Raw genomic sequence first — 24160 nt, 5'->3', positions numbered from 1 at the left:
ATGCTTGGAAACCTGTTGCCTCTCTGCCGTCTCATATGTTCTTACTAAAGAGCAATCTCATCTTTCTCAAAATTCGAGTTATACTGATGTTTTTGTTCACCTCTAGTAGGGGCAGGAGAGCAATAAGGGGCTGTGACAGATCTCTGAGGTACAACCTGAAACTGGGGGACTGCTGTGCCCCCTTAACTCTCCAGCCTGGGCTGTCTCTCATGATGCTTTGCCAGTGACAAGCAGCAAACCCCTCCAGATGTTGTGATCACTCAGTCAACAGTATACAGGCACACACCCAGCTAAATTGCACGAATGCCCTCTAAGCCACTTATGAACTATACAGATAGAGACACCAGGAAATCCCCCCAGCTTTGTACCCCCAGAAATGTACCCTCTTACACTGCTTAAGACCTTCTCTTGAACAATGCAAGCTCATTAATTAGTTTGACACTTCATCAAAGGAAATGGACATGCACCAATCTTTGTAATCTGAGCAGATTCCCCAAGCATTCTAGATAAACTCACTGGTTAGGATTAAACATTAAAATAAGTTTGACTACAGAAAGATAGATTTTTTTTTTAAGTGATTATAAATTATAGGCATAAAGGTCAGAGGTAGTTATGTAAGAAATAAAAGTAAACACACATTCTAAATACTAAACTTTCAGTCTCAGTAAGATTTGAATCAAACAGCTTTTCTCACCCCCACTGGATGTTGCTGACAGGTTATACTCTTCATACGCAGGCTGAATTATCTTCTCAGCCTGGGACCAATCTTTCCAGTTCAAAGTCTCTCCTCTTGCAAACATTCTTCTTGCCGTCAAAGTAGGTGGGGAAGGAGAAGGGTAATCTCAGATGCCACTGCTCTTTATTTTATACTCTCAATTCACTAGCCCAAACATGTCTTAGTGGACCTTAAGTCACAGAGTTGAGCAATCATCATTATGTAGTGCTTGTGCAACTATCTCTTATTGAATTGGAAATCTTATTTACAATTTCCCTGCTGGTCAATGGGCGGTGATGGTCATTTAACTCCCACCTGAGTGTGGGTCATCTCCTTTGATGCCACTGGAGAACAAACAGGGGGCGACTCCCAGACTTGCAACATATTTCAATAACAACCATATAGCAAAATTTTATAACTCCGTATACAATGATGATGTACATATTTTTGACAGAATGAGTTTCAGCAGATCATGACCTTTCATATGCATGCTTTGTATGAAATATAACCATATACAGATGATGAATATGGGGGTTACAGGGTGCTACTTTGAGGTACAATGCATCATGGGTCACATGAGAGTCAGAGCCAAATTGATAATTAATTCTCTTTGAAGTGTTCAGATCGAAGGTTTTGGTTTAGTTTATTCCAGACCTTCCAGTTGCCTTTTCAGTGTATTCAGTCTTGAACATGCCCTTAATTGTGTGCACTTTAATCTGAAGAGGCTGTTGTAATTCAAGCTCGCAGTGCAGTCCACAAGTATTGCTTATAATTTGGTGGGCAATATCTTGCAGATCCCAATACATTTTAAGGTTCTTCCCTGTAGGGCTAAGAACACTTTAAACATGACTGGTTTTAGGTAGGATCTACAGTGTGGTCTATAAAAAGAAAAGGAGGACTTGTGGCACCTTAGAGACTAACAGATTTGTTTGAACATAAGCTTTCGTGAGCTACAGCTCACTTCATCGGATGCATGCAGTGGAAAATACAGTGCGGAGATTTTATATACACAGAGAACAAAACAATGGGTATTGCCATACACACTGTAACAAGAGTGATCAGGTAAGGTGAGCTATTAATAGCAGGAGAGAGAGAGGAAAAAAAAAAAACCTTTTGTAGTGTTAATTAAGATGGGCCATTTCCAGCAGTTGACAAGAATGTGTGAGGAACAGTATGGAGGGGAATAAACATGAGGAAATAATGACAGGTTTCAGAGTAGCAGCCATGTTAGTCTGTATTCGCAAAAAGAAAAGGAGTACTTGTGGCACCTTAGAGACTAACCAGTTTGAGCTTATGTTCAAATTGGTTAGTCTCTAAGGTGCCACAAGTACTCCTTTTCTTCATGGGGAAATAGTTTTACTTTGTGTAATGACACATCCACTCCCAGTCTTTATTCAAGCCTAAGGTAATGGTGTCCAGTTTGCAAATTAATTCCAATTCAGCAGTCTCTCGTTGGAGTCTGTTTTTGAAGCTTTTTGTTGAAGAATTGCAACTTTTAGGTCTGTAATCGCGTGACCAGTGAGATTGAAGTGCTCTCCGATTGGTTTTTGAATGTTATAATTCTGGATGTCTGATTTGTGTCCATTTTTTCTTTTACGTAGAGACTGTCCACTTTGGCCAATGTACATGGCAGAGGGGCATTGCTGGCACATGATGGCATATATCACATTGGTAGATGTGCAGGTGAACGAGCCTCTGATAGTGTGGCTGATGTGATTAGGCCCTATGATGGTATCCCCTGAATAGATATGTGGACACAGTAGGCAACGGGCTTTGTTGCAAGGATCAGTTCCTCAGTTAGTGTTTTTGTTGTGTGGTGTGTGGTTGCTGGTGAGTGTTTGCTTCAGGTTGGGGGGCTGTCTGTAAGCAAGGACTGGCCTGTCTCCCAAGATCTGTGAGAGTGATGGGTCATCCTTCAGGATAGGTTGTAGATCCTGGATGATGCATTGGAGGGGGTTTAGTTGGGGGCTGAAGGTGATGGCTAGTGGATGAAGTGTGGTCTAGAGATACTGAATACCTCCAAAAGAAATGCAAATTAACAAGGACAGAAACTGTCACGCTCTTCTACAGTGGATCATTCCTTAAAATCAGGACCCTCATGGACGTTTCCTTAATTTGCCTCCTGATTCCCAGCTCTCACCTTCCCTGTGGCATCTACAGTACTTGATTGCACAAAAGTCACATTAGGACGGTGTTATGGAGACAAGACAAAAATAAACTTTCTTTTGTAGGATTAGTGCAATTGCTTGAATATGAATACATGCCCTCATTTTGTGTCTGTGCTGCTTATTTTCTCTCTGGAAGTGCAGGGCTTTCTAGGACCAAATCTCCTCTGCCTGCCTACAGGTCTCCGTGTTCTAATAATCTGTCCAAGTCACTCTGCAGTTTGGGTCTGCTCTCCTTGCATGTTTTGCTCCCACTCCAATTTCAGTGTCACCTGCAGATTTAATCCTTATTTGAATTCACATCACAAAGTACCTAACAAAGAAGGACATGGGAGTGTTTGAGTTTAGCTGGTGGGGGGGAAAAGCCTCTTCATATCCTAAAAAAGGAATCCCGTACTGGACTATAGATAGCAGGAAGTATATTGCTTGGAGCTTGACTGATGCTTTGGCATTTTTGAGACAGGAGCAGCTTCACAGACTGTCAGGATTCTTAAGTGAGAGACTCTATTTCTAGAGTTGGACAACTTTGATTAACAAAAGTAAACAAAGCAGAGCCAGGATAAGGAACAAGCGGGAAGTGGGGACCTTATCTGTCAAATGAAAAAGTACAGAATGCATAGGACAAGGGGCTTTGATACATTTCTAAAGAAGCATAATATAAAGAACCTTCTTAACCTGGTGGTGGTCTGTCTTCAGCTATATGCAATTACCTTTTTCTTTGCCTTGCAAAGACTTTGATTTTGATTGTAGTTCCTCTTGTTCTGCTTATTCTCAGGCATAAAAAAATGGAGCACCAATTGCAGAAGGGCTTCCTGCATCTGCCAGATGGCTAAAACTCAAGACATTTTAGCAACACATACCTGCTTTTGATGCTCATCTTGATATATATCTCAGTTTCACTACTAAAAAGAAAAGGAGTACTTGTGGTACCTTAGAGACTAACCAATTTATTTGAGCATAAGCTTTTGTGAAAGTGAGCTGTAGCTCACGAAAGCTTATGCTCAAATAAATTGGTTAGTCTCTAAGGTGCCACAAGTACTCCTTTTCTTTTTGCGAATACAGTTTCACTACTGTGTGTTATCAACATTGGAAATGGGGGATCCTGATGCTTGAGGATGTAGGCCATGGTATATATGTTAATTTTTTTTTTTTTTAACTCCACATCACTTGAAGGTGCTTGTACTTCTGTTTTTGACCCTTATTTTTGTCTTGGGGATGAAATCCTGGCTAGACTGAACACAACTCCCATTGACTTTAATGGGGCCAGGATTTTTCCTTGTGTTACAATTTGGGCGTCTGCAGGTTGATGGCTAAGGACTTGACATATTCTAGGAAGTAGGAGGAATTGCAAAACAAGCAGACTGGGGTAGCTGGGATCCCACCATTTAGGAATGGATCAGGAAATAAGTTGTAAAAGAGGAGGAGAGTTGTACAGAACAACTGGTGTATACCATGTGGACATCACAAGATGGATGCAAGGGTATGGCTCTCTGCAACCCATTTGACAAAATGGCTGAGTGGTCATTCAGCTTTAACCTGACTTTGCCAGATTGCGCAAGTAAATATTCATGACAGGCACAAAATCTGCCTCAGTCTTCGTACAGTGATCACTGGAAGGAAAAATATTTTATTCAACCTAGAAGGAAAAATTTTACTGTTCTCAGGTGAGCAGAACTTTACAATGCTAGTTAAAGCTGATGTCTCCTTTGACAATTTTCGTTGATGTGTCCAGCTGCAGAAAGGCACAGATATTGAAGACCTCCTTTGTCATCACACTGTGCTCCACTATGTGTGCAGAAGCAGGCTTTGATCACTGGGGATGTTCGTTTCTAAATGACATTGGTTTCTTCCTGGGACCCTCCTTCTCAATAGTAAGAGAATTGTGTGGGCATCAATCCATGGTGGTGTGCTGTCCTTTATAGAGGATACGTAAAAATATATATATAAAAGATCTGCTCTAGGAATTATTTTGGGGAAGTGTTATGGCCTGTGTTAGACAGGATGTCAGATCACAGTGGTCCCTTCTTGGAATGTACAAATTAATGAATAACCTAGTAATCCTTCTGCTCCGCTTCTGCAGAGGAATGTGGTGACAGAGAGAGAATTGTTTTCTAGTAGTTCTGCAAAACAGTGCACATTGTTCAAAAGGAGAACTCTCCAGAAGCATTTTCCTTTTAACAAAGTGTTTGTGAATGAAAACGTTAGGATGGGGCTTACATGCTCAAGCAGTGACTCTCTGTCTCTCTTACAGGGTGAATAACTTCACTCTCATGCACTATCTTGATATCCATGAAGACCCCACGTTTATTCCAGAGGTTGCTGCTGAGGGAAGAAAGGAAAAGCCTGAGACTAAAAACACATCGGAGATTCTCAAGCAGTTGATGGAGACAAGGTCAGCATGATGTGCAAGGAGTAGGGGGGTTGTATGTATGTATTAATGGAGTACTGGGTCATTATGTCATTGTCAGTAGTCTGGACAAGATCAGGTTTCCCAAAACAAAGGGACTTTCTGTATGTCTTAAACAGTGGCCCCAGTCATAAGGAATTTTTCCCCCCATCGTTGCTTTCTGAATTCTAATGTGCAGCATCCTTTCCTTTCCAGTTTTTGTCCTTACTCAATATCTCCCCATGCTATCTCTGCACCTTCGGATACCGAAAGCACCCCTTACTTCATTAACCGTTGTCTAGACTGGGGGGGGGGGGGAAACTCTTTTTTGAATTTAAGATGCATTTGAATTAAGTACTGTTTGTGCTAGGTACTTAAATGTTTTTAGACCATTTATAGCAACTTTAAAAACATGTTAGCTGCTCATAGTCATAGAATCACAGAATAACAGAGTTGGAAGGGACCTCTGGAGGCCATCTCGTCCAACCCCCTGCCCAGAGCAGGACCAATCCCAACTAAATCATCCCAGCCAGGGCTTTGTCAAGCCTGACCTTAAAAACTTCTAAGGAAGGGGATTCCACCACCTCCCTAGGTAACGCATTCCAGTGTTTCACCACCCTCCTAGTGAAAAAGTTTTTCCTAATATCCAATCTAAATCTCCGCCACTGCAACTTGAGACCATTACTCCTTGTCCTGTCATCTGCTATCACTGAGAATAGTCTAGATCCATCCTCTTTGGATCCACCTTTCAGGTAGTTAAAAGCAGCTATCAACTCCCCCCTCATTCTTCTCTTCCATAGACTAAACAATCCCAGTTCCCTCAGCCTCTCCTCATAAGTCATGTGTTCCAGACCCATACTCATTTCTGTTGCCCTTCGCTGGACTCTCTCCAGTTTCTCCACATCCTTCTTGCAGTGCGGACCCCAAAACTGGACACAGTACTCCAGATGAGGCCTCACCAGTATCGAATAGAAGTCAATCCTAAGCTCTACCCTGGGCTGCTGCCCTTCCCCCGCACCGAGTATGTTAGCTGTGTTGACTATGACCAGTGAAATGCCTTTTTAAAAGGTGTTGAAACTTGTCGACATTAGGTTCTGATACAGTTTTTAACAGCATGTAGTTCCAGCTTACTAGGTAACATGTTTAAAGGCAAGGCCTTAATCACCCACATACTTAGGAAAGTTGTATGTTTGCTTAGAACATACGCTGGTCAAATGCAGATTTGTCTGTCTTACCAATTAACCTGTTTTAACTGATTTGTACATGTGTGTCTCGATATTCTAACATATTCCATACGAGAAAATAAAGAAAGCAATATATTAGATCCTTTTTAGGCTTATGGCATGTTGAATTATTCTTTGTGATGTGTTTTAAGTGTCAGCTTTTTGGGGAAGGAACATGGTTTTTGTATAGTCTTCAACATGCCTAGCATACTGTTCGTGCTATGCAAATAATAATACGAATAGTAATTTCTCTGTGGCAAGTTATTCCTTAAACCTTCTTACAAACTCTGGATTTCAGTTGCTGACAGTTCTAATGTGTGCCTATCAGTGTATTTAGGTTTTTTATTTAAAAAGACTTACGGCAAAATATTCAAATGTACCTAAATGATGTGAAACCCTTAATTCCATGACTCAGACTGTTATACCATCAGACCGTTGTACCATTATATAGCGAGGGATTTCTTAACAGCTAAAGACCTCAGCTGATATTTTCAAAGGGGCCCAAAGCAGTTAGTTGAATTTCATTTGGATTTTGGCAAAGAAAGTTTTCTGGTTGTTACACTGGAATCCGAAGTAGTAGCTGAAGCTTTCCTGGTCAGGACCTCATCACACCCTCGTTGGCATTGTGAGTCTCGAGGAAGGTTCTTCGGCGGCTGACCATCACTTTTTTATTTCTCTCTTGGCAGGTCTCATCCTGCCAACACTGGGTTCAGTTTCAAAGGGATCCAGGACTATCTGAACTGCTACCGGTAGGTGAGATTAAATGATTGGTGGAAAGACCTACAATATTAGGGCATCTTGTCTTCCCTTTTCCCCTCCATAGCTTGATGTGGTTCCCTGTACCTAATGGATCTGTGTTAGGAATTTCTCCCCCAAAATTTGGCCTACTACATGTACCTCCTCTTAACTTCATCCCATCACTACTAGTTCTTCACTCTAATCTGAATAAATCCTCTTCCTAATTGGTTTTTACACCTTTCCAGTAATTGCAAACTCTCTCAAAGTGCTTCTATGTGGGGGACCTACATCTGAGTTCCTAGCTCTCTGGCTTATCTGTAGTCTTCTCAGTGAAGTAGGAAAGTGGGGGAAGATTCCTTGTTTCACTTGTTGTTTTTGGGCGGGTGGATGGAAGGTCACCACAGTGAAGAGCCTTTGAGGATCCTGAAGAACCTCCACTTACTGTCCCTGCTGCTTGTCCTCCCGATTTGACACAGTTCCACCCAGTGAGTGTGAACAGACCAGAGGTCACTGGAATAAAAAGGTCAAAACAATTCTAGGGAGCAGTGACCAGAGATTGGCCTGAACAAAATTCTCTCCCAAACTTCTAGGAGCTGTGTGCCTTAGGCCCATCTCTGATGCTAACACAAATTATTCCGTCAGAACAAACGGAAAGGTGGGGCCCACCCCATGGCTTGTGGTGTGTGTGTGTGCGTGCGTTTGCATGCCCTAACCTCATGTAACCTGTCTGTGCATCTCAAGTGTATGCATCAACCTCGTATCTAAGAGCCAGGATTACTGGAAGTGTTACTGCAGCCTTTCCCCCTTAGGGTACATTGACATTCTGAAGGCTCATTTTTGGGGGTTGATCATGAAGGTGATGTTGTGAGGCTGTTTGCAGCCTTCATCGTCAGTAGGAGACCTGCACAAAAAGCTGACTTCCATGTTGTGCTCTTGAGTTCAGCCCACCCTCTGGCCAAAGCAAGGTCCTCTGCCTTGGACCCTTCGCCGAGAAAGTGTAATGGTTCTGCCTGTAGCTCTGTCCTCTACAACACTCCTGCTGGTCTTTGTGTTCCCAGGCTTCAGACAGGGTTTCCAGCTCCTGTCTCTCTCTCTGGGGCCGGAAGTGCTGTGGAGACGAGCTCTCATGGGGAAGGAAGCATTTCATGTTGCTCAGTAGAACTAGCTGTCTAGGGAGTGTCACTGATCAGCTCCTGATTGATTGATCCCTATCCAGTTCTCTGCCCAAAGGGTGATGGCATAACACCTTCCTGCCAGAGGATGCTTTCCTTCAGAGCTATGTCTGGAAAGCAGAGAACCATCCCAGGAATCACAGGCGCTGACTCCGTGGGTGCTCAGCACCCACCAGCAGCCCTGCAGATCAGCTCCTCCCCCTCTCCCCCAGCGCCTCCCGCCCACCAGTGGCCCCGTCAATCAACTCCTCCCCCTCCCAGTGCCTCCTGCCTGCTGCGATCAGCTGTTTGGAGGGGGGCAGAAGGGGGCAGGAAGAAGTAGGGCGGGGTGGGGGATTGGAGGAAGGGGTGGGGTGGGGCCTGGGGCAGCGTGGGTGTCGAGCATGACCTGAGAACACAGAAAGTCCGCACCTCTGGTGGGAATTGTAATAGGATCCCAATCTCTAAACTCTCCTCCTATTTTATAGGACTGGGGAGTTGACGCCCTTTCAGGTTGCTAAGAATATTATCTCCTCTCTGGAGGACTGTGAGAAATCCAGCCCCCCTCTCCGAGCAATTGTGCAGTGGGACCGGGAGCAGATACAGAAGGTATGTCTGCCTTTGGTGGGAGTGGGCTTCCTCCTCCCTAGAGTGATAGCAGCCAATGGTCACCTGAATGGGCACACTTTCCCTGCAGAAGAGGATATGAGCGACTAAGGCTCTTGCTCTCATCTGCTGCATAGATGTTCTCAGATCCTGGGTTGTGATTGCTGGAATGAAGTGTGAATATTTCACCCTTCTCTCCTGTTTTCCTCAGTCCCTCCCTCTCAGGGCCATAAACGACTCGATTTCAGTTACTCCAGGGGGAGACTAATATTACAGCAGTTGCAGTTCCTACTGAATGTTGCTTAAACCAGGATGTGTTTCTTTGGTGTCCACACTATTTTTCCCACCCTGTGTCTCCTTTTGCTCCATGACCTCCGAACCTAGACATAATCGATCAGTAGCTTCTCCCCTCTCGCCCATGGTGGAAGGGCTCGGGCCCATCATGGGGAGATCTCTTTGGGTTGTATTTAGTTTGCAATATTGATCATGTCCGTCTTCTCAGGCGTATCCCATTGTCCAGTTAAGAAAATCTTTCTCTCTTTCCAGATGGCTGAAGCCTCCACTACTCGTTACAGGAATAAATGCCCCCTTTCTCTTCTGGATGGAATCCCAGTCTGCTTGAAAGAAGAGATTAAAGTTGTGAGTTTCCCTCATGGTTGGAGTGTTGTATGGCCAGCTCATGCTGTGTAAGGCTATAAGCACTTGTGTATCCTCCAGCTGAGGGACACTCAAAGGAACTTAAAAGCAGTTCAGTTTAAAATGCATAAAAGGAAATGTGTTACACAGGCCAATCACTTTTTTTTTTTTTTTTAAAGTATCTCACTGCTTCAGGTTGTTGTTGTTAAGGCAAACATCTCGGTAAGATATTTGAAAAAAGGTATACGCATTTATGGGAATAAGAGTAGAATCTGCAGTTACAGTAGCTAGACTAAAACAGGAAGACCAGCCCTGGAATATGAGCATATAAAAAGCATATTCCATATCTGGTATTCGAATCGTAACTTCTAACAGCATGGAGGAGGTAGGAGGGGGCTGGAGGAGGAAAAGAGATACTACTTCTTCTGACAAAGCAGAAAGTCAGTAAACTTAATCCTAGAGTTGGAGGATGGGATTTCCAAAAGTTCTCAGCATTGGCCAGACTCTGGCAATTGGAGTCTTAACATTGCGGGGGGGCGGGGGGTGGAGTTAGGACTTGAGTTCGTTGGAAAATGCTAGTTCACTGAAGCAAAATGTTTTGCCAAACACAAGTATGTTTCCATTGGAAACCTGCTGGTGTTCCAAGCTCCACAGCTCTGATGGGGCGTCTGCCAGCCCCAGTGGGAGCCAGGGCTCTGGAAACTGGCAGGTTCCTGGCTTCACAGTGTGAGCCCAGGCAGAGCCATCGTTTGCCATCTGGCCAGCAGGTTGGAATTATCATTGATTCTTCTATAGCGCTCTCCACCCAAAGATTTCCAAGCCTTATTCAAAATTGGGTCACTGTTACCTGACTGTCTACATAGTGTTAGTACTCTCCCCAGCCTGATATCTAACTAGCGCCTGTACAGAGCAGTTAGGGAAATAGTAACTGTTCGATTTTAGGTTTTCTGATTTCAGGTAGCCCCCAGAGAGAGCCCCAGCACAAGGAAGGCAGTACCCTGCCTAGCGGTAAGGCTAAAAGCAGCCATGGTACTTGCCCAGCTCAGATTTCATCATAATGCCTTGAGCATCTGGGCTAGATCGGCACTGATTCCTTAGAGAGTTCTGTTCTGCTGTTGGGAGAAGAAGTTGCTGGATCTTATGTGTTCAGTACACCTAATGCACTCTTCTGTTTCTTACTAAGGTGCCTTACCACCACCGAGCGGGAACAGCATACCTTGGGACAGAGCCAGAGACTGAAGATGCTACAGTGACCAGGAAGCTGCGGGAGGCTGGAGCGATCATTATTGGGGTCTCAAACATGCATGAACTAGGGACTGGAACCACTGGCTGTAACCCCAACAGGTAAACAAGTCACACGCACACTCCCCCATCCCTCCTTTTTTTGGTCATTCAGGTAAATTTAAAAACCCCTCAGTCATGTAACTCAGCTGTTGAACATTCTCACATCTCACCTGCACAGTGGCAAGGAGAGCATCTTAGCCGTGTGAAGGTTTGAGTGCCTGGCGGGTCGAGGGGGTCTGAATCGAGGCAGCGGGATGCCTAGAGAGTAGCGCAATGTGCCTGGTGCGGGGGAAGCTAGGCTTCTTCTGAAACGTGATTTTGGTTCCTCCCCTGCCCTAAGGTGTGTCCAACCTTTTTGAGAGTCTACGCTGTCCTTTTATCTCCTTCAGATTCCATGGTACCACTAGGAACCCATACAACCCCTGGCATTTCACTGGTGGAAGCTCCAGCGGCTCAGCTGCTGCTGTGGCGGCAGGTGAGATGTACTGAACCCAGCCGGCGGAAAGGGCCGCTTCAGAAGTTGCTGGAGCCTTTGGGGAAGATTCTGGGATGTGGCAGAAGTTTGGTGGGTGGGTGGAAAGAGGCCTGTGATAGATGCATCAGGGATGTTTTAGGAGCCGGGCAGAGAACAGAAGATGGCAGAATCCAAGGGGAGGGGCCTGGGAGCACGAAAAGCCAGCTGGAGGAAATAGGCTTTCCATGCAGTGCTTTGTCTGGTGTAGAAGCTGCTGGTTTGTGGTTGGGCCTCTGTAAGGGGATTTGGAAGTCAGTGGGTATTGCCCTTCGTAGAGATGGGCGCTTCAGATGTACCATATGCCCTCTCTTTCCTGTTAAAGATGCTGGGAAAATGGTGTGGGAAGGGCTGTATACAGTCTTTATGGTCCCATGCAAAGACACATTTCTCTGTAGGTCTTTGCCCATTGGCTCTTGGCACTGACGGAGGCGGCTCTGTGAGGATTCCCGCTTCTTTCTGCGGTGTCGTGGGGCTGAAAGGTATTGCCCCCTTTACTTGGCTGGGGATCCTGCATTTCCTTGGGGATGGTGGGAGCACACACAAAGGCCAATACCCTCCTGAGCATGAAACTGTTCCCCAGCCCTCTGCAGGGTTGGGATGATAGGGCTATTTCAGCTTGTGGCTGTAACGAACTGTGACAAGGATTTGACTTCTGAGATCTCTTGTATTTCACTTGTGACTTTAAATTGTTGTTCAGAAACTTAGAGCTTGTGTGACCATGCATCTTACGGATTTTAATTAAAATGAAAATAATCATTTGCAGCCAAACGGGGATATACCAGCTAGGCAGTAAACGTCTCCATGAGTCCAAATGACAATTGGGTCACTCTGTACTCTAGCCCCTCTTGTCTGCTAGCCCCGGCACAGTGACTTGGCCTGGCTGAAGGAGCAGGAATAAGTAGATGTCATTCTGAGCTGGAGAGTGGGGACTTGGTTTTTTTGGAGGGGAAGGGGTTAGAAGGGAAGGAAGCCACAGCATGAGCCCCACAAGCTCTGGGTTCAGGGTCCAGAGGCATCTCTGACATGACATTGCTGGGCCCCATCCTGTTAAGGGTTTGGAATGTACACCATGAAAGTTGTCTCCCTCCGCAAGCATTGAATTTGCCCCTTCTTTCCTGTACTACTCCAGGGAGGAGAGAACTAAGGGGGCAGAGAATCACCAAGTTGTAAATCCATCTACCTCTGTTGGAGATCTTCTGCAAATACCCAGGATTGATTTACAGCCTGTAAATAAATCTTTCCCAACCTAGGAATTCTGTAGTTTTGAATAAGGTGGTCACCCCAGCCCTGTATCTCAAGTTAGGGCACCAGTTACCACTGGATTAGTATACCCAAGTGAACTTGTACTCCTTTCTCAGGTGGGGCAGGGGGCATGTGTAGCAGGTTATGGCAGAACTTGTCAGAAGTGGGTAGGGAATACTGCTAAGTAGGAAGGCAGTGTTACTGGCAAATAAAGTTAAGCACGTGCATGAGTAGTCCTGTTGACCTCAGTGGGACTGCGTATGTGCTCAAAGTTAAGCACGTGCGTATTTGCAGAAGGATCTTGGTTCCTAGTAGAAAGGTGGGGGTTAGTCACTTCTGCTCTGTAAAGGCTCCCCAAGGATCTAGAGCTTGGTTTCCAAAATGTTAGTTCTACTTCCCCCTGAGCACATGCGCTACTGGTCCCTCCCCTAAAGTAAACTCTTCCCTAACTGAAAATTGGACTGGAGGCCAGACTTAGGAAAGCAGCCCTGCTGTGGGCCATCTGGGAGTGGCAGGATGGAATGTCCTACTGTAGGTCTCTTCCATCTCTTAAATGTTTGTGCTGTAATCAATGCTAGCTTCTAGCTGAAGCAAATCCTAAGCCAAAGATTTAGTGTCGTGTCTCCTCCCCCCTTCCCCCCCGCCCCCCAAAACACACACCCCTTGCATTCTTTGGAATCTCCTCTGTGAAGGGTTCTGAACCTGATTGACTTGATGAAGAAATCCAGTCTAGAGCTCTGTGGGACTGATGCCATCTCACTCGAGGCACACAAGAAGAGGAGGGTTGAGGGTATTTAGTCTCATCCCCTTCTAGGTTAATACTAGAGATGGACCTGAACCAAAACCCAGATCCCAAACAAGGAACTTTAGGAAGACTGGGTCTGCCGAGCTGCCCAGCACTGGTCTGTCTCCAGTTAATACTGTTTGTTCCTCCATCTGACCTCTGTGTCTGTCTTGCTTGAAGGTACATTTGGGCGCATCAGTTGTCACGGCTGCCTTCCACTCTCCTACTCCACCGTCAGCCTTGGTAAGAGGGCTCTCGTGCCACCGCTGTGACTTCACACGTGTGCAAGCACAGGGAAGACCCACAGCAGTTGCAAGCCCCCGCATGAGAGTGCGTGTCACTGGGAGTGGGTGTGTCCTGCTCACCTCTTGTCATGTTTGTAACCATTTCATTTATTCTGGACAGGCCCCATTTGTACGTCAGTGACCGATGCAGCCATTGCGTTCAGCATCCTAGCTGAGCCAGATCCACTGTACCCATATGGTGAGTGAGCCTATGTCTCTCCATTATCCCCCTTCTCCCTGCCTGCCTCCCCCATGCTAATGACCTGTTAGATATCTTGCTGTGGGTAGGTCCCTGCCTGACGGGATCTTCTTGTTTGTCCCTTGCAGGACTACAGCAGCCAAAACCATCCCTGTCTGAAATCCTCACCCCTGACCTCAAGGGCTTAAAACTGGGAGTGAACTGGACGTTTTTTAAGGTGCCTGTTGTTTGTTTTCTTTATGGTGCACTGTGTCAGCTGTTGGAGCTCCTTCAATTCAGCCATCCCCTCCCCTAGCCTGCCAGCTAAGGATTGATTGCCGAGGTCTTTCTCCTTGCTGCCCTTAGCACTACAACCTGGTCAGAAACTTCACAACGAAAATCTTTTTTGAGGGAAAACACGGTTCCACTGAAATTGAAATTTTCCAGAAGAAAACACTGATTAGGATGAAACTTTGTACTTCACTGAAGCAGCATTTTGAATGGCAACATTTTTTTTTTTAAACAGTTTTTAGCTTAAAATACCATGGCAGAAATGGAAATATCAACATTAGGAAAGGAAGCATTTCCGTTTGCATTATGCTTCTGAATTGACATTTGTGAGAACGCTTCATTCGGTGAAAAACTTCAGTATTTCAGCTTTTCACCCCAATTCGGGACAAAAACAAGCCTTGAAATATGGGGATTTCTCACAGGATGGAAATTCCGTTTTCCAGCCATCTTTACCCTGCGCCCACTGCCTGTCTCCAGAAGACTGCTGAGGTCACGTTCCTTCCACCCAAGCCAGACGGAGGGGGGCTGTATACTGGGCTTGATGCTGCAAGGAAGGGTTCATGTGCTGCATTAGCTGTGCCATGGCTCTATTTTCCTCCCACTCCTCCAGAGCAGCAAATGCAGGGCTGTGTGGTCTTGGAGCTGGGGCCCTCAAAATAGCCGTGGCGTGGGATGTGTTGGATTTATGCCCAAGACTGTGTTTCAAGGAGGAGAGGAGCATGTGGCCTTAATTTAGTGCTCAGGATGGTGGGGAGGCTGGTGTTGGGTTCAGCCAGGGGGAGGAGGGGATGACAATTGATAAAGGCCTTTGGTTGGTTGGTTGATTTTTTTTCTGTCTTGTCTTTCAGGCTTGTGATGCAGAAATTTTGAAAGTCTGCCAAAAAGGTAGAGCAAATGTTTCTCCATTTCTGATCGCTGCTCCCCCATGTCCCCATAAAAAGCTGCAGTAAAGGATAGAAAGGCCCCGGAGGCTCCAACCTGTGGCAGCCTGCAGCCTTGTTAGTTTGGAGGATAAATGTGTTGTCTGTTGGGGGCAGCTGACCATCACTCAAACTGTATCGTGTTCTCTTGTCTCTCACTTGAGGGGTACTTCTGTTCGTGTAGCTCACGTTTGAGTTTTGGAATTGTAACCTTGGCTAACCTAGCTCCCGCTGGCTGGCTGTAGTGGCCATGGTGCCCTGAATAACCTTGATCTTGCTGGAGTTTTAAAGCTAAGTAGGTTTGGGCTTATTTTAGTTCAAATGGAAGCCTTGCCCACTCCCCCACCATTGAAGCTGGCCTTCTAGGCTGCTTGTTCCTTTGCTGTTGGATAACCCAGCATATGCGCCACCATATTTACAATATAATCGTATAGACTTGTCTTCTGAAAGCCCTTCTAGGTTTGCATGGTCTGCTAGCCTAGTGTTAGTGCTTTGTTGCGTGGGAGATGTGGTTGTGAGTCCTGCTCCTGTCAGCCCACTATTTGGGACTTCCTAGACTACAGCCAAATCAGCTGTGCTGCAGGGATAGTATCTTGGGGGGCGGGGAGGGGGACTTCTCAAATCTTGTAAACTAAGCAAGGATGGACCTTGTCAGTAGTGGAGGAGACACCTCACCATGGCCTGTGTAATATATGTCATCCACACATCAGAGTTTAGCTGCTGACCAACTCCTCCGGAGTTTTTGTTGTTGTCCTGAGTGCATTTATCCTGTCTATTTCCAACTCCTATTGTGACTGTATATATAAATACTATTGCAGTGTCTCCCTGTAAATTTTGAATTCAGATTGTCCCTTGCAGTCCTCAGGACCCCCCTCTGCCTCATAACCGGCATTCAATACTTGGATGCCAAGATGACAGACTCCTTCAAAATACCAAAGAATTTTTGCTTAATTAAATGCAGCATCAAGATTGAGTTTTAGCTACCTAGAAATGAGGAAATTCAGAGCTGTTTCCCACAGCAGATTTAAGCCTGCTCCCTTGTGTGTAGCCTCGAGATGTCTTTTGCTGTCATACATTGGGGCAAATTGTCAGTATATTAATTAAAATGCACACTGTGAGGTGGTCTGAATGCATGAGGGACTCAAACTCCACCTACATTACTACAGGTTGGAAAGCAGGTCAGATGTTTTAATAATATTCAGCTCTTGTATAGCATTGTACAAACACCAATTCATATTTGAAATGTGTGCATGCCAGTGAGGCGGGTAAACTGCCTTATCCTCATTTTACAGATGGCAAAATTGAGGCTCAGATAGCTTGAGTGAATTGTCACGCTCCTGTAGCGAGGCTGCAGCAGTCAGGGACAGGGTTCATGAGTCCCAACTCCTCTTTCTGTGTCTGTAACCAACATACATGCAACCACTTAGTGCCCACTCAATTTGCAGCATCGTGTTGATTTAGTCTTTGACTTCAATTTCACGTTGTCCTTTCTGAATGCTCTTTGGATGAGAGCCTCCGACTAGTAACATTGATAGCAACCTCACACTAGTCTAGCATTATTCATCCCAGCAGATCTGGAAGCACTTTGCAAAGTCAGGGAAGCGTTATGATGTCCTTTTTACAGACTGTGTAACTGAGCTGCAAGCAACTTACCCACGATGTAGTAAGCCAGTGGCAGAGTTGAGAGCAGACCCTTGAGTCCTCACCCCTGGGCCCGCTCTGTCACGTGGGTAGCTGTGATCTAGTGGACAAAAGGCCTGCAGTTTTTTCCTGTAACTAGATGCAGCCAGGTGTGTTATTGCCCATGCACTGTGTGATCATATGAGCAAAGAGCCTCTTGTCATGTGAGATTAAATCTCGGCCATCTCACTGTAGCCTTCTGAACATGAGGAATAGTGCATTCCTTTTGCTCCTCCTGCTTCGTGCTCAGCTGTAGAGCACCTGCAGGCTTTAGGTGCCTCCGTGGTGGATGTGCCCCTGTCGGAGATGGAGGAGGTGCGGGTGGCACATGTGATCTGCATTCTCAGCGAGATGAGGGATTACCTGCAGCCTGACTTCAACGCCCACTTCCAGCAAATGGTAAGCGGCAGATGTTAGCATCAGCCTTACTTGTATCAAGCCGCGTCAGTCACTACTACACATGAATGGATGGGCTCATGGTGTGTGGGATCTGGGGCTTTCTCAGCCTTTGCCCTGCATGGGAGTGGAAACCAGCTGGAGTGCACAGCCTTCACCCACAGTTCCTTTGTGTTTCAGAATCTGGAGACTCGGCTCAACCTTGCTCTGGCTTCCCAGTTCACAGCTCTGGATTATATTAAGGTGAGGAGCATGCTGTGGAAGAGGGGGAGAAGGCAGGCAAAGAAGAAGGCTTCTCCCAGCCTGGTGAGGTGGTGTAGAGGAGACAGCCCACTTGGGAGCTCTCTGCACCCAGGTAGAGAGCCATGGAGAGACGTTACCCAGCAGTGCTGTCCTCTGCATGAGAACCGACGTAAGCTTAGAGGGGCCCAGATGGGGAGGAGTCATTTGGTCTCATCCTCTTGCATAGGGTCCGATCAGTGAGTCTGTGGTGGTGCTGGCTCTTTATCAGGGAAGGAGGCTGTGACCCCCGGTGACAGAGATAGGCACTGCTAGAGGACTCTGTACATTCTGTAAATTGGTGCCGCCTTGGTACATCCCACCTTTGCACTGATACTAGCTCCTTCTCTTTGCAGGCAAATCGGCAGAGGACTCGGAGCATGAGCTTTCTGCGAGAGATCTTCGCCAACGTGAACTGTATCCTCACCCCGGGTATCTGCTCTGTGGGCTGGGCATGGGATTTACTGTGGCCTGGAGTGAGACTCTTGGCATAAATGTGCACATATGTTTGATGCACTTGGCTTCCAGGGTTAATGTTTAATCCATGTGAACTTGCAAAAGTATACCTTTTATACCTACCGTGAGTCAAACATTCTTACTTTGCTCTGCCCCAGCTCTAAGGAAATGTGACTTTAAAATTGCTTTGCAGACCTGCTCCCTGTATGTTTCACAGTCAGAACTTCTCATTTTGCTGACTAAAATAAGAATTGTAACACTCCTGTTAACTGAGCTGTGCTGGCTCTGCAGGGTTACAAGGGAGGGAGTAGGAATCAATGAAGGGAGCTGTAGCTCACGAAAGCTTATGCTCAAATTGGTTAGTCTCCAAGGTGCCACAAGTCCTCCTTTTTGCGAATACAGACTAACACGGCTGCTACTCTGAAACCTATTCTCTGTTGTGCATCATCAAGAAACTCCTTTTCTAGTTGGAAAGTTGTTCCTGATGATGCACAAACCAAAAAGAACTTGGCTTGACTCCAGGGATGAGGTAGAGCAAACGTGTGCCTTAAGGGAGGCACAAGGGGGCTGAACTGTGCCTGCAGGAGATGGTGATTGTTGGTTGCCTGTTTCTCTCATGCAGCCACCGCTTGCACTGCCCCAAGAATCCACGACGCTGACCTCTTGACTGGGAACAATGACGTTCTAACGACACTTCGGACCATGAGGTGAGAACTCTGCTGTTTGCGCTGGGCAGTAAAATGTGTTTGTGGCCAGGCTGTATGGAGAATGCTGGGGAAGCTCACAGCTGCTCCGTCCCTGCCTTTGCCACCTGCAGTGGCTACAGGAGCACTGGCTGTCGAGCAAGAGAGATCGCAGCTGCTCCAGTTTCTGCCTCTTCACATAGAAATGACTTCACTGCAGTCCAACAGTGAGCGTGCAGGTGACTTTTCCTCACTCTCTTGCAGATACATGCAGCTTGGAAACTTTACAGGCATCCCGGGTCTGGTGGTGCCAGTCGGGTACACTGCCACTGGGCTTCCCATCAGCTTTCAGGTAAACACTTATCCCCTTGCTAATGCTAGTATGAGAACTGCCCAGACCACACTACTCTGCAGGTAGACAGGTGTCTAGTGCTGGGTCCCTATAGCCAGCTTATAAAGTGGGTGGAATTTGGTGCCTAAAAGTCTAAGCTTCTGCTCTTGTCAATAGACCTAATACAGAACTATGTATTCTGGGTCATCAGGAGAGTGTGAGCCTAGGGGCCAGCGGAAAACACTGGATCCCCCTTCACTTCCCCATGTCCTCCTCGATTGTTCTCCTGGGGTCTGTCCCTCTCCCATTCCTGTTGCTTCCTCTCCCTTTGCTCTCTTGTTTCCACCTTCGCTGCGCCCTTTATTTGTCTCTAGCGCAGTGAGGTGCCCCAACTTTTCCTGTCATGCTCCCCCCTTACCAGTAATGGATGTGTCCACGCTCTCACTCCTTTACTGTGCAGTCCACTCAGCAGAGGAGCTTGGGCTGAAGGCGGGGATGGGGGAGGAGCTGGCCTGGGGGCAGAGAGAGTGAGGGCAGAGCTGGGCTGGGAGCAGAGCTGGGTTGGGGGGGGGGGGGGTGCTCCTTCACCACTACCATGGAGGTTGGCCTGGGCCCTACCACATGGCCCCCCCGAACGTTCCTGTCACCCCACAGTTTGGGGACGACTGTTCTAGCACCTTCCCCACTGAAATGAGCGACGGGTGTCTGGGGGATATATAGGGGTACGCTTCTAAAATCTGACAAGGAAGGATGGCCCACTAATTAGGGCTCTAGCCTAGGACTTGGGAGACCAAAGTTTAATTCCCTGCTGTGCCACAGACTTCCCATGTGACCTTGGCCAGGTCCCTTAGCCTCTCAATGCCTCGGGTCCCCATCTGTGACGATGGCGTTAATAGCACTGCCCTAGCTCCCAGGGGTGTCGGGAGGATAAATACATTACAGAAGGTGAGGTGCTCAGGTACTACAGTGGTGGGGGCCACATAAGTACCTTTGCTAGATGGATTTGTGGCCATGCTCCCAGGAGTCCTGCTGTGGATTCTATTTCTGTTGTCTTGGGTGGAGCGAGGAGGAAAAGACCGTGACAGGAGGGAGCAGAGATGGTTGTGAGCGAACATAAACTTTTAGTCTAGGCATGAAGCTGTACAGGGTCTGCTTCCCCATTCCAATCTGCACAATAGGGATTTGCCTCAGCAGAGCAGGGGGCAGCTCTGCATATTATTTACAGTACACGCCTGTTCCTCTGAATGGCCTGGGGGACATCCCAAACTTGCAGATAACCAGGTGTTGGGAGAAACAGAAATGCTGTTAAGTAACATAGGGCTAGCTGGGGTCACCCTGCACGTTCAGGTAAGCAGGAATTTTGGGATCAAGGGAATTTGGATAACTGGAATTACACTGTGCTATTATTCGTACTGGGGTAGCACCTAGGAGCCCCTGTCAGGAACCAGGACTCCACTGTGCTGGATGCTGTACAAACACCAAACAGATGGTCCCTGCCCCAAAGAGCTGGCTGACGTGCTGGAGGGCTCCTGAAACCAGTGGGAACAGTGTCCCTTGGCATTAGCATGGGTGTCTTCAGACCATCTAGCATCTTTGCAACTCATGCTGCTCAAAACAAGAAACTGCTGGAGACTCTAGCCTCATCGCAGTCAACTGCAGCCTGCTGCTTTGGCTGGCTGGTTGTCTGTGACTACAGGTCCCCTGCTGGCCCTCCCCACCCCAAAAGAAAACCGAGAGAACCCATCACATTGCTTGCGAGAGGAGGAGGAGGAAGCTAGGATTTGGAATCAAGTGGGGAGCCATTCCGAGGCAGCGGTGGGAGGATGTGCCGTGGGCTGCAGATGGTGTAGACTAGCTGGTATTTGGCGCCTTTTAGCCTGGTAAGGTGGCAGCACCAGCTGGGGTTCTCAGCCAGGACTGCAGTCTAATCCCTGCCCCATGTTAACAGGAGGCTTGTGCCTTGTGGTGGTTCTTCATGTTGCAGTACTTAGTGCTTCCTCCCGCTAAATTGCTTCCATCCCCCACTGTTCTTTGGCTCCTTGCCCATCTACACCTATTCCTGTCCAGCCTCTCTGAACCCCATGCCAGTGGCCCCAGCTGCATTGTGAAGGTGCTTCCATTCTGCTTCTGTTCTGAGGATGGGCAGGCACATGGAGGACAGGCCAGAGAGAGGGGTGGTTCCTGGTATGGGGTTGGCAGCGCCCAGGCAAGACTAGCTACAAGGAGTTCCTACCTGACCCTATTTCCCATCCATAGGGTCTCGCTCTTTCAGAGGCCTCGCACCAGAAGCACACACCTGACCCGCCAGCCGGAGCATCATCCCTAGTTCCCCAGTCACAGTCCCATCTGACTCGGGCACAGGCTGAGTTCCTGACCTGCCTTCCCCTACTCAGCAAATCCACCTCCTGAGCCATTCATGTAAAAGGTCCTCGGGCTTCAGAGCCTCACACACAAGGGGGTGTGGGAATTCCTGCATCCCAAGGGAGGTCAGAAGCACGGGGACAACTAGGAAGGCATCATGGTGCACAGAAACAGGGGCTACAGGAAGGGACAGTCTTTGGGAAAGAGCTGGATGGGGCCCTGTAATTGTTACTTCCAGCAGACAACTGCAACACCTAGGGCCAGCCCTGCTCCCAGCAGCCACAAGCCTACTTTCCTCCAGGGACCACCCAGTTTATTAGGAAGCCAGTCATCTCCCAGGAGAGGGCATCCTCTGTCTGTTTCAGCCTGTCCCTCTAGAAAGCTCCCATTTTTCTCCCCACATGTCCCTGGTGGTGGTAACCTTTCAGTGTTGGGACCTGTGATTCCCAGGTGTCATTCAGCTGGGTGCTAGCTAGATTCCAGAGGGTGGCTTCAGCAGGATCCTGACCCCGTTGCTGAGAGGGTTACAAGATTATTCATTGTGTCTGTGCTATTCCTGCTGGTGAAGCCACCCCTCGAGCTTTCTTACCAAGCAGTGCTCTAAAGCCCTGCGGGTGACGGTGACTGTCTCTTCCACTCGCAGGTCATGGCAAAGTGGTGGGACGAGGCCGTTCTTTTCCGGGTTGGCCTGAAGCTGGAGCAGTTCCGTGACATGACCAGGAAGCCGGCCATTTATTACGACATCCTTGCATGATGGGAGCCTCAGAAAGGAGATGCTATGATTGTTCTGGTCTGATCCGACTGAGTGTTACTGGGGAACGGAGTGGCTGCTTTTTATGTTGATCTCAACGTGGGGCGGTGGCAGAAGCAGGGCTGTTTACGTAGTGGAATAGTAGTTTGTTCTAGGATGATATTTATTCCCAGCCAGGGTTAATGCTGCCCTCAGGTGCAGGGGCTGTAAGAGGATACCAGTCTATATATGGACATGGGGCTAATGGATGGGTGCAGAAAAGCCCATTTATTTTTGTAGTTAGGTTTGAGGTGTTACATGGATAGGACCAGCCAGGGACACGCTCAGCATGACCTCCTCCATATGGGCTGCACTAGTAAAAATCAGCGATGGGTACTCAGCTTCCACAGCCTTCCATGGGAGGTGGGAGAACATCCCTGGCCCAGTGCAGCCCATGGTCCTTGAGTAAATCCTTTTGCCCTAGTTACACTATAGAAAGGGGGAATGAAACACTGCACTTTCCTGCGTGTTGTGTTTTCTGTTTTGTTTGAGCAGGGGGCGATCTTTGGGTGGGGGAGGCAGTATCCCCACTGCAGCAGGAGAGTTTTTACACTCAGGATAATTTAATAGGATCTGTCTGCTCCTGGAGCAAATAGGTGGTGCATATGAAGTGTCGTCATAGGACCAGTCTCTCTTGCAGTGTATGTGATAACTAAAGAAACTAAACACAACTCTGCAGGAACATAGGAAAGTGAAGTCTTTTAAAGCTGCTTTTAGATTTCTCCTGCTTTGCCGTCTCTGCTGGCAGCATAACTTGGCATTCATTGTTAGTGTGGGTTTTCCCTGGGAAACTGGACAATGTTAGGAACTAAGCCCTTCCTAGAGCCTGAGGTTGGGGTGCACAGAACTGCAGAAGCCCAACAAGCACGTCTAACTGCAGCACAGCAGTAGGTAAGAGAAGGGATAGAACTACCCAGCCCTTGTGACCTAACAGCCAGCGCCTCCTGCTAAGACACTCGCTAAAGAGGAGCAGTCAAAGCACTGTAAGGGGAACTAAACTCTGGAACAAGGAGATGGCAGCTGTCCCTGTCTAGGAAGGATTTTTACTGGTCCACCCTGTCATGCATCAAAAAAGCACACAAAGTGAACCCTGTTTACCACATTCAGTCATTGTTCTTGTTTCCATGAAGGAGCTAGGCCCTAAGGCCAGTCCTGGCCATTGACCACAGCCTATAGGAAAACCACCTGCCTTTAATCTCTCATCGGTGCCTACCTCCTCTACCCCCTGGGATCGCTTGAGGCTTGTGCCTGCCCATTCCTGCACTAGTGCATTCAGCTCAGTCACTTTATCAGAGCAAGAAAAGGCCTAGCACTAAATCTGAGTAGGTGGTAGGGCTTCCAGCTGAGAGACTAAAGAGACCAGGCTCTTTATGTACCCTCTTCCCTAACACTGGCCACAGATGCACTTAATAGAGGGAAACTCCTGGATTCGTTCAATATATTCTTCCTGCTACACCCTCACTTCCAGAAGGTTTGAAATGTAAAATTGTTTGCAGAAGCTGCTGCTGTGCCAGAGTAGGATAAGAGCCATGCTCCCATTCCCCTGACTAGGAAAGGTGGAGCTTTCACTGCAATTAGCCCAGGGAAGTTTTGTTTAAAAAAAAACCAAAAACCCTCAATCCATTTTCATCTTCAAAAGGATTAAGACTGTGGGTTTCATGGTATTCAAATGGAAAAGCACCACACTGGACCCTATTGTCTCATCTGTCTTCAGTTCCTGCTGGGAAACAGCAGCAGTCACTGCTAATTGCTAGCATCATGGGCAGTTTGAGATAGTGAAACAGCGTTGGGTCTCTGACTGTTTTTCAGTTCCTCTTTACTGTAACTACCTAGCTAAGCAATGAGAACTAGGCTCTGGTATCTTCTGCTGAAGAGCAACTGCCTTATCACTGATCGATGAGTACTTTCCCTACTGTAACTTTAATTCTAGTTTGGTACATTTCTGTGGAGGGGCAGCAAGTGTGTGTGTATTGCCTAAAGGCACGAGGAGACTTTACCAGAATGTCCTGCATTGGGATGGTTGTGGATGATTTATTTTCACTCAAATAAACAAGTTTGTTCTTTTAA

The 24160-nt window shown here is 47.2% G+C and overlaps 1 protein-coding gene across 1 annotated transcript in view; it reads left to right on the top strand.

The window, feature by feature from the left end:
• LOC311516247 (uncharacterized protein) overlaps positions 1-24160 on the top strand; it is a 29930-nt gene extending 5770 nt beyond the window's left edge. Inside the window, exons 4-20 of the mRNA XM_084620110.1 lie at positions 5132-5272; positions 7176-7238; positions 8867-8987; positions 9531-9623; positions 10804-10964; positions 11294-11379; positions 11814-11897; positions 13625-13687; positions 13850-13927; positions 14056-14144; positions 15046-15082; positions 17048-17196; positions 17374-17436; positions 17829-17904; positions 18551-18635; positions 18876-18963; positions 21947-24160. Of these exons, the coding sequence (XP_084476236.1) occupies positions 5132-5272; positions 7176-7238; positions 8867-8987; positions 9531-9623; positions 10804-10964; positions 11294-11379; positions 11814-11897; positions 13625-13687; positions 13850-13927; positions 14056-14144; positions 15046-15082; positions 17048-17196; positions 17374-17436; positions 17829-17904; positions 18551-18635; positions 18876-18963; positions 21947-22057 (1588 nt within the window). The 3' untranslated portion in view covers positions 22058-24160. The remainder of the gene's footprint in view (positions 1-5131; positions 5273-7175; positions 7239-8866; positions 8988-9530; positions 9624-10803; positions 10965-11293; positions 11380-11813; positions 11898-13624; positions 13688-13849; positions 13928-14055; positions 14145-15045; positions 15083-17047; positions 17197-17373; positions 17437-17828; positions 17905-18550; positions 18636-18875; positions 18964-21946) is intronic.

Source organism: Lepidochelys olivacea (genome assembly GCF_965140295.1).
Source record: "Lepidochelys olivacea isolate rLepOli2 genome assembly, chromosome: 1".
NCBI classification, from domain to species: domain Eukaryota; kingdom Metazoa; phylum Chordata; order Testudines; family Cheloniidae; genus Lepidochelys; species Lepidochelys olivacea.
The sequence above is the reverse complement of the archived record's forward strand: the minus strand, read 5'-3'. Positions and strand labels throughout refer to the sequence as shown.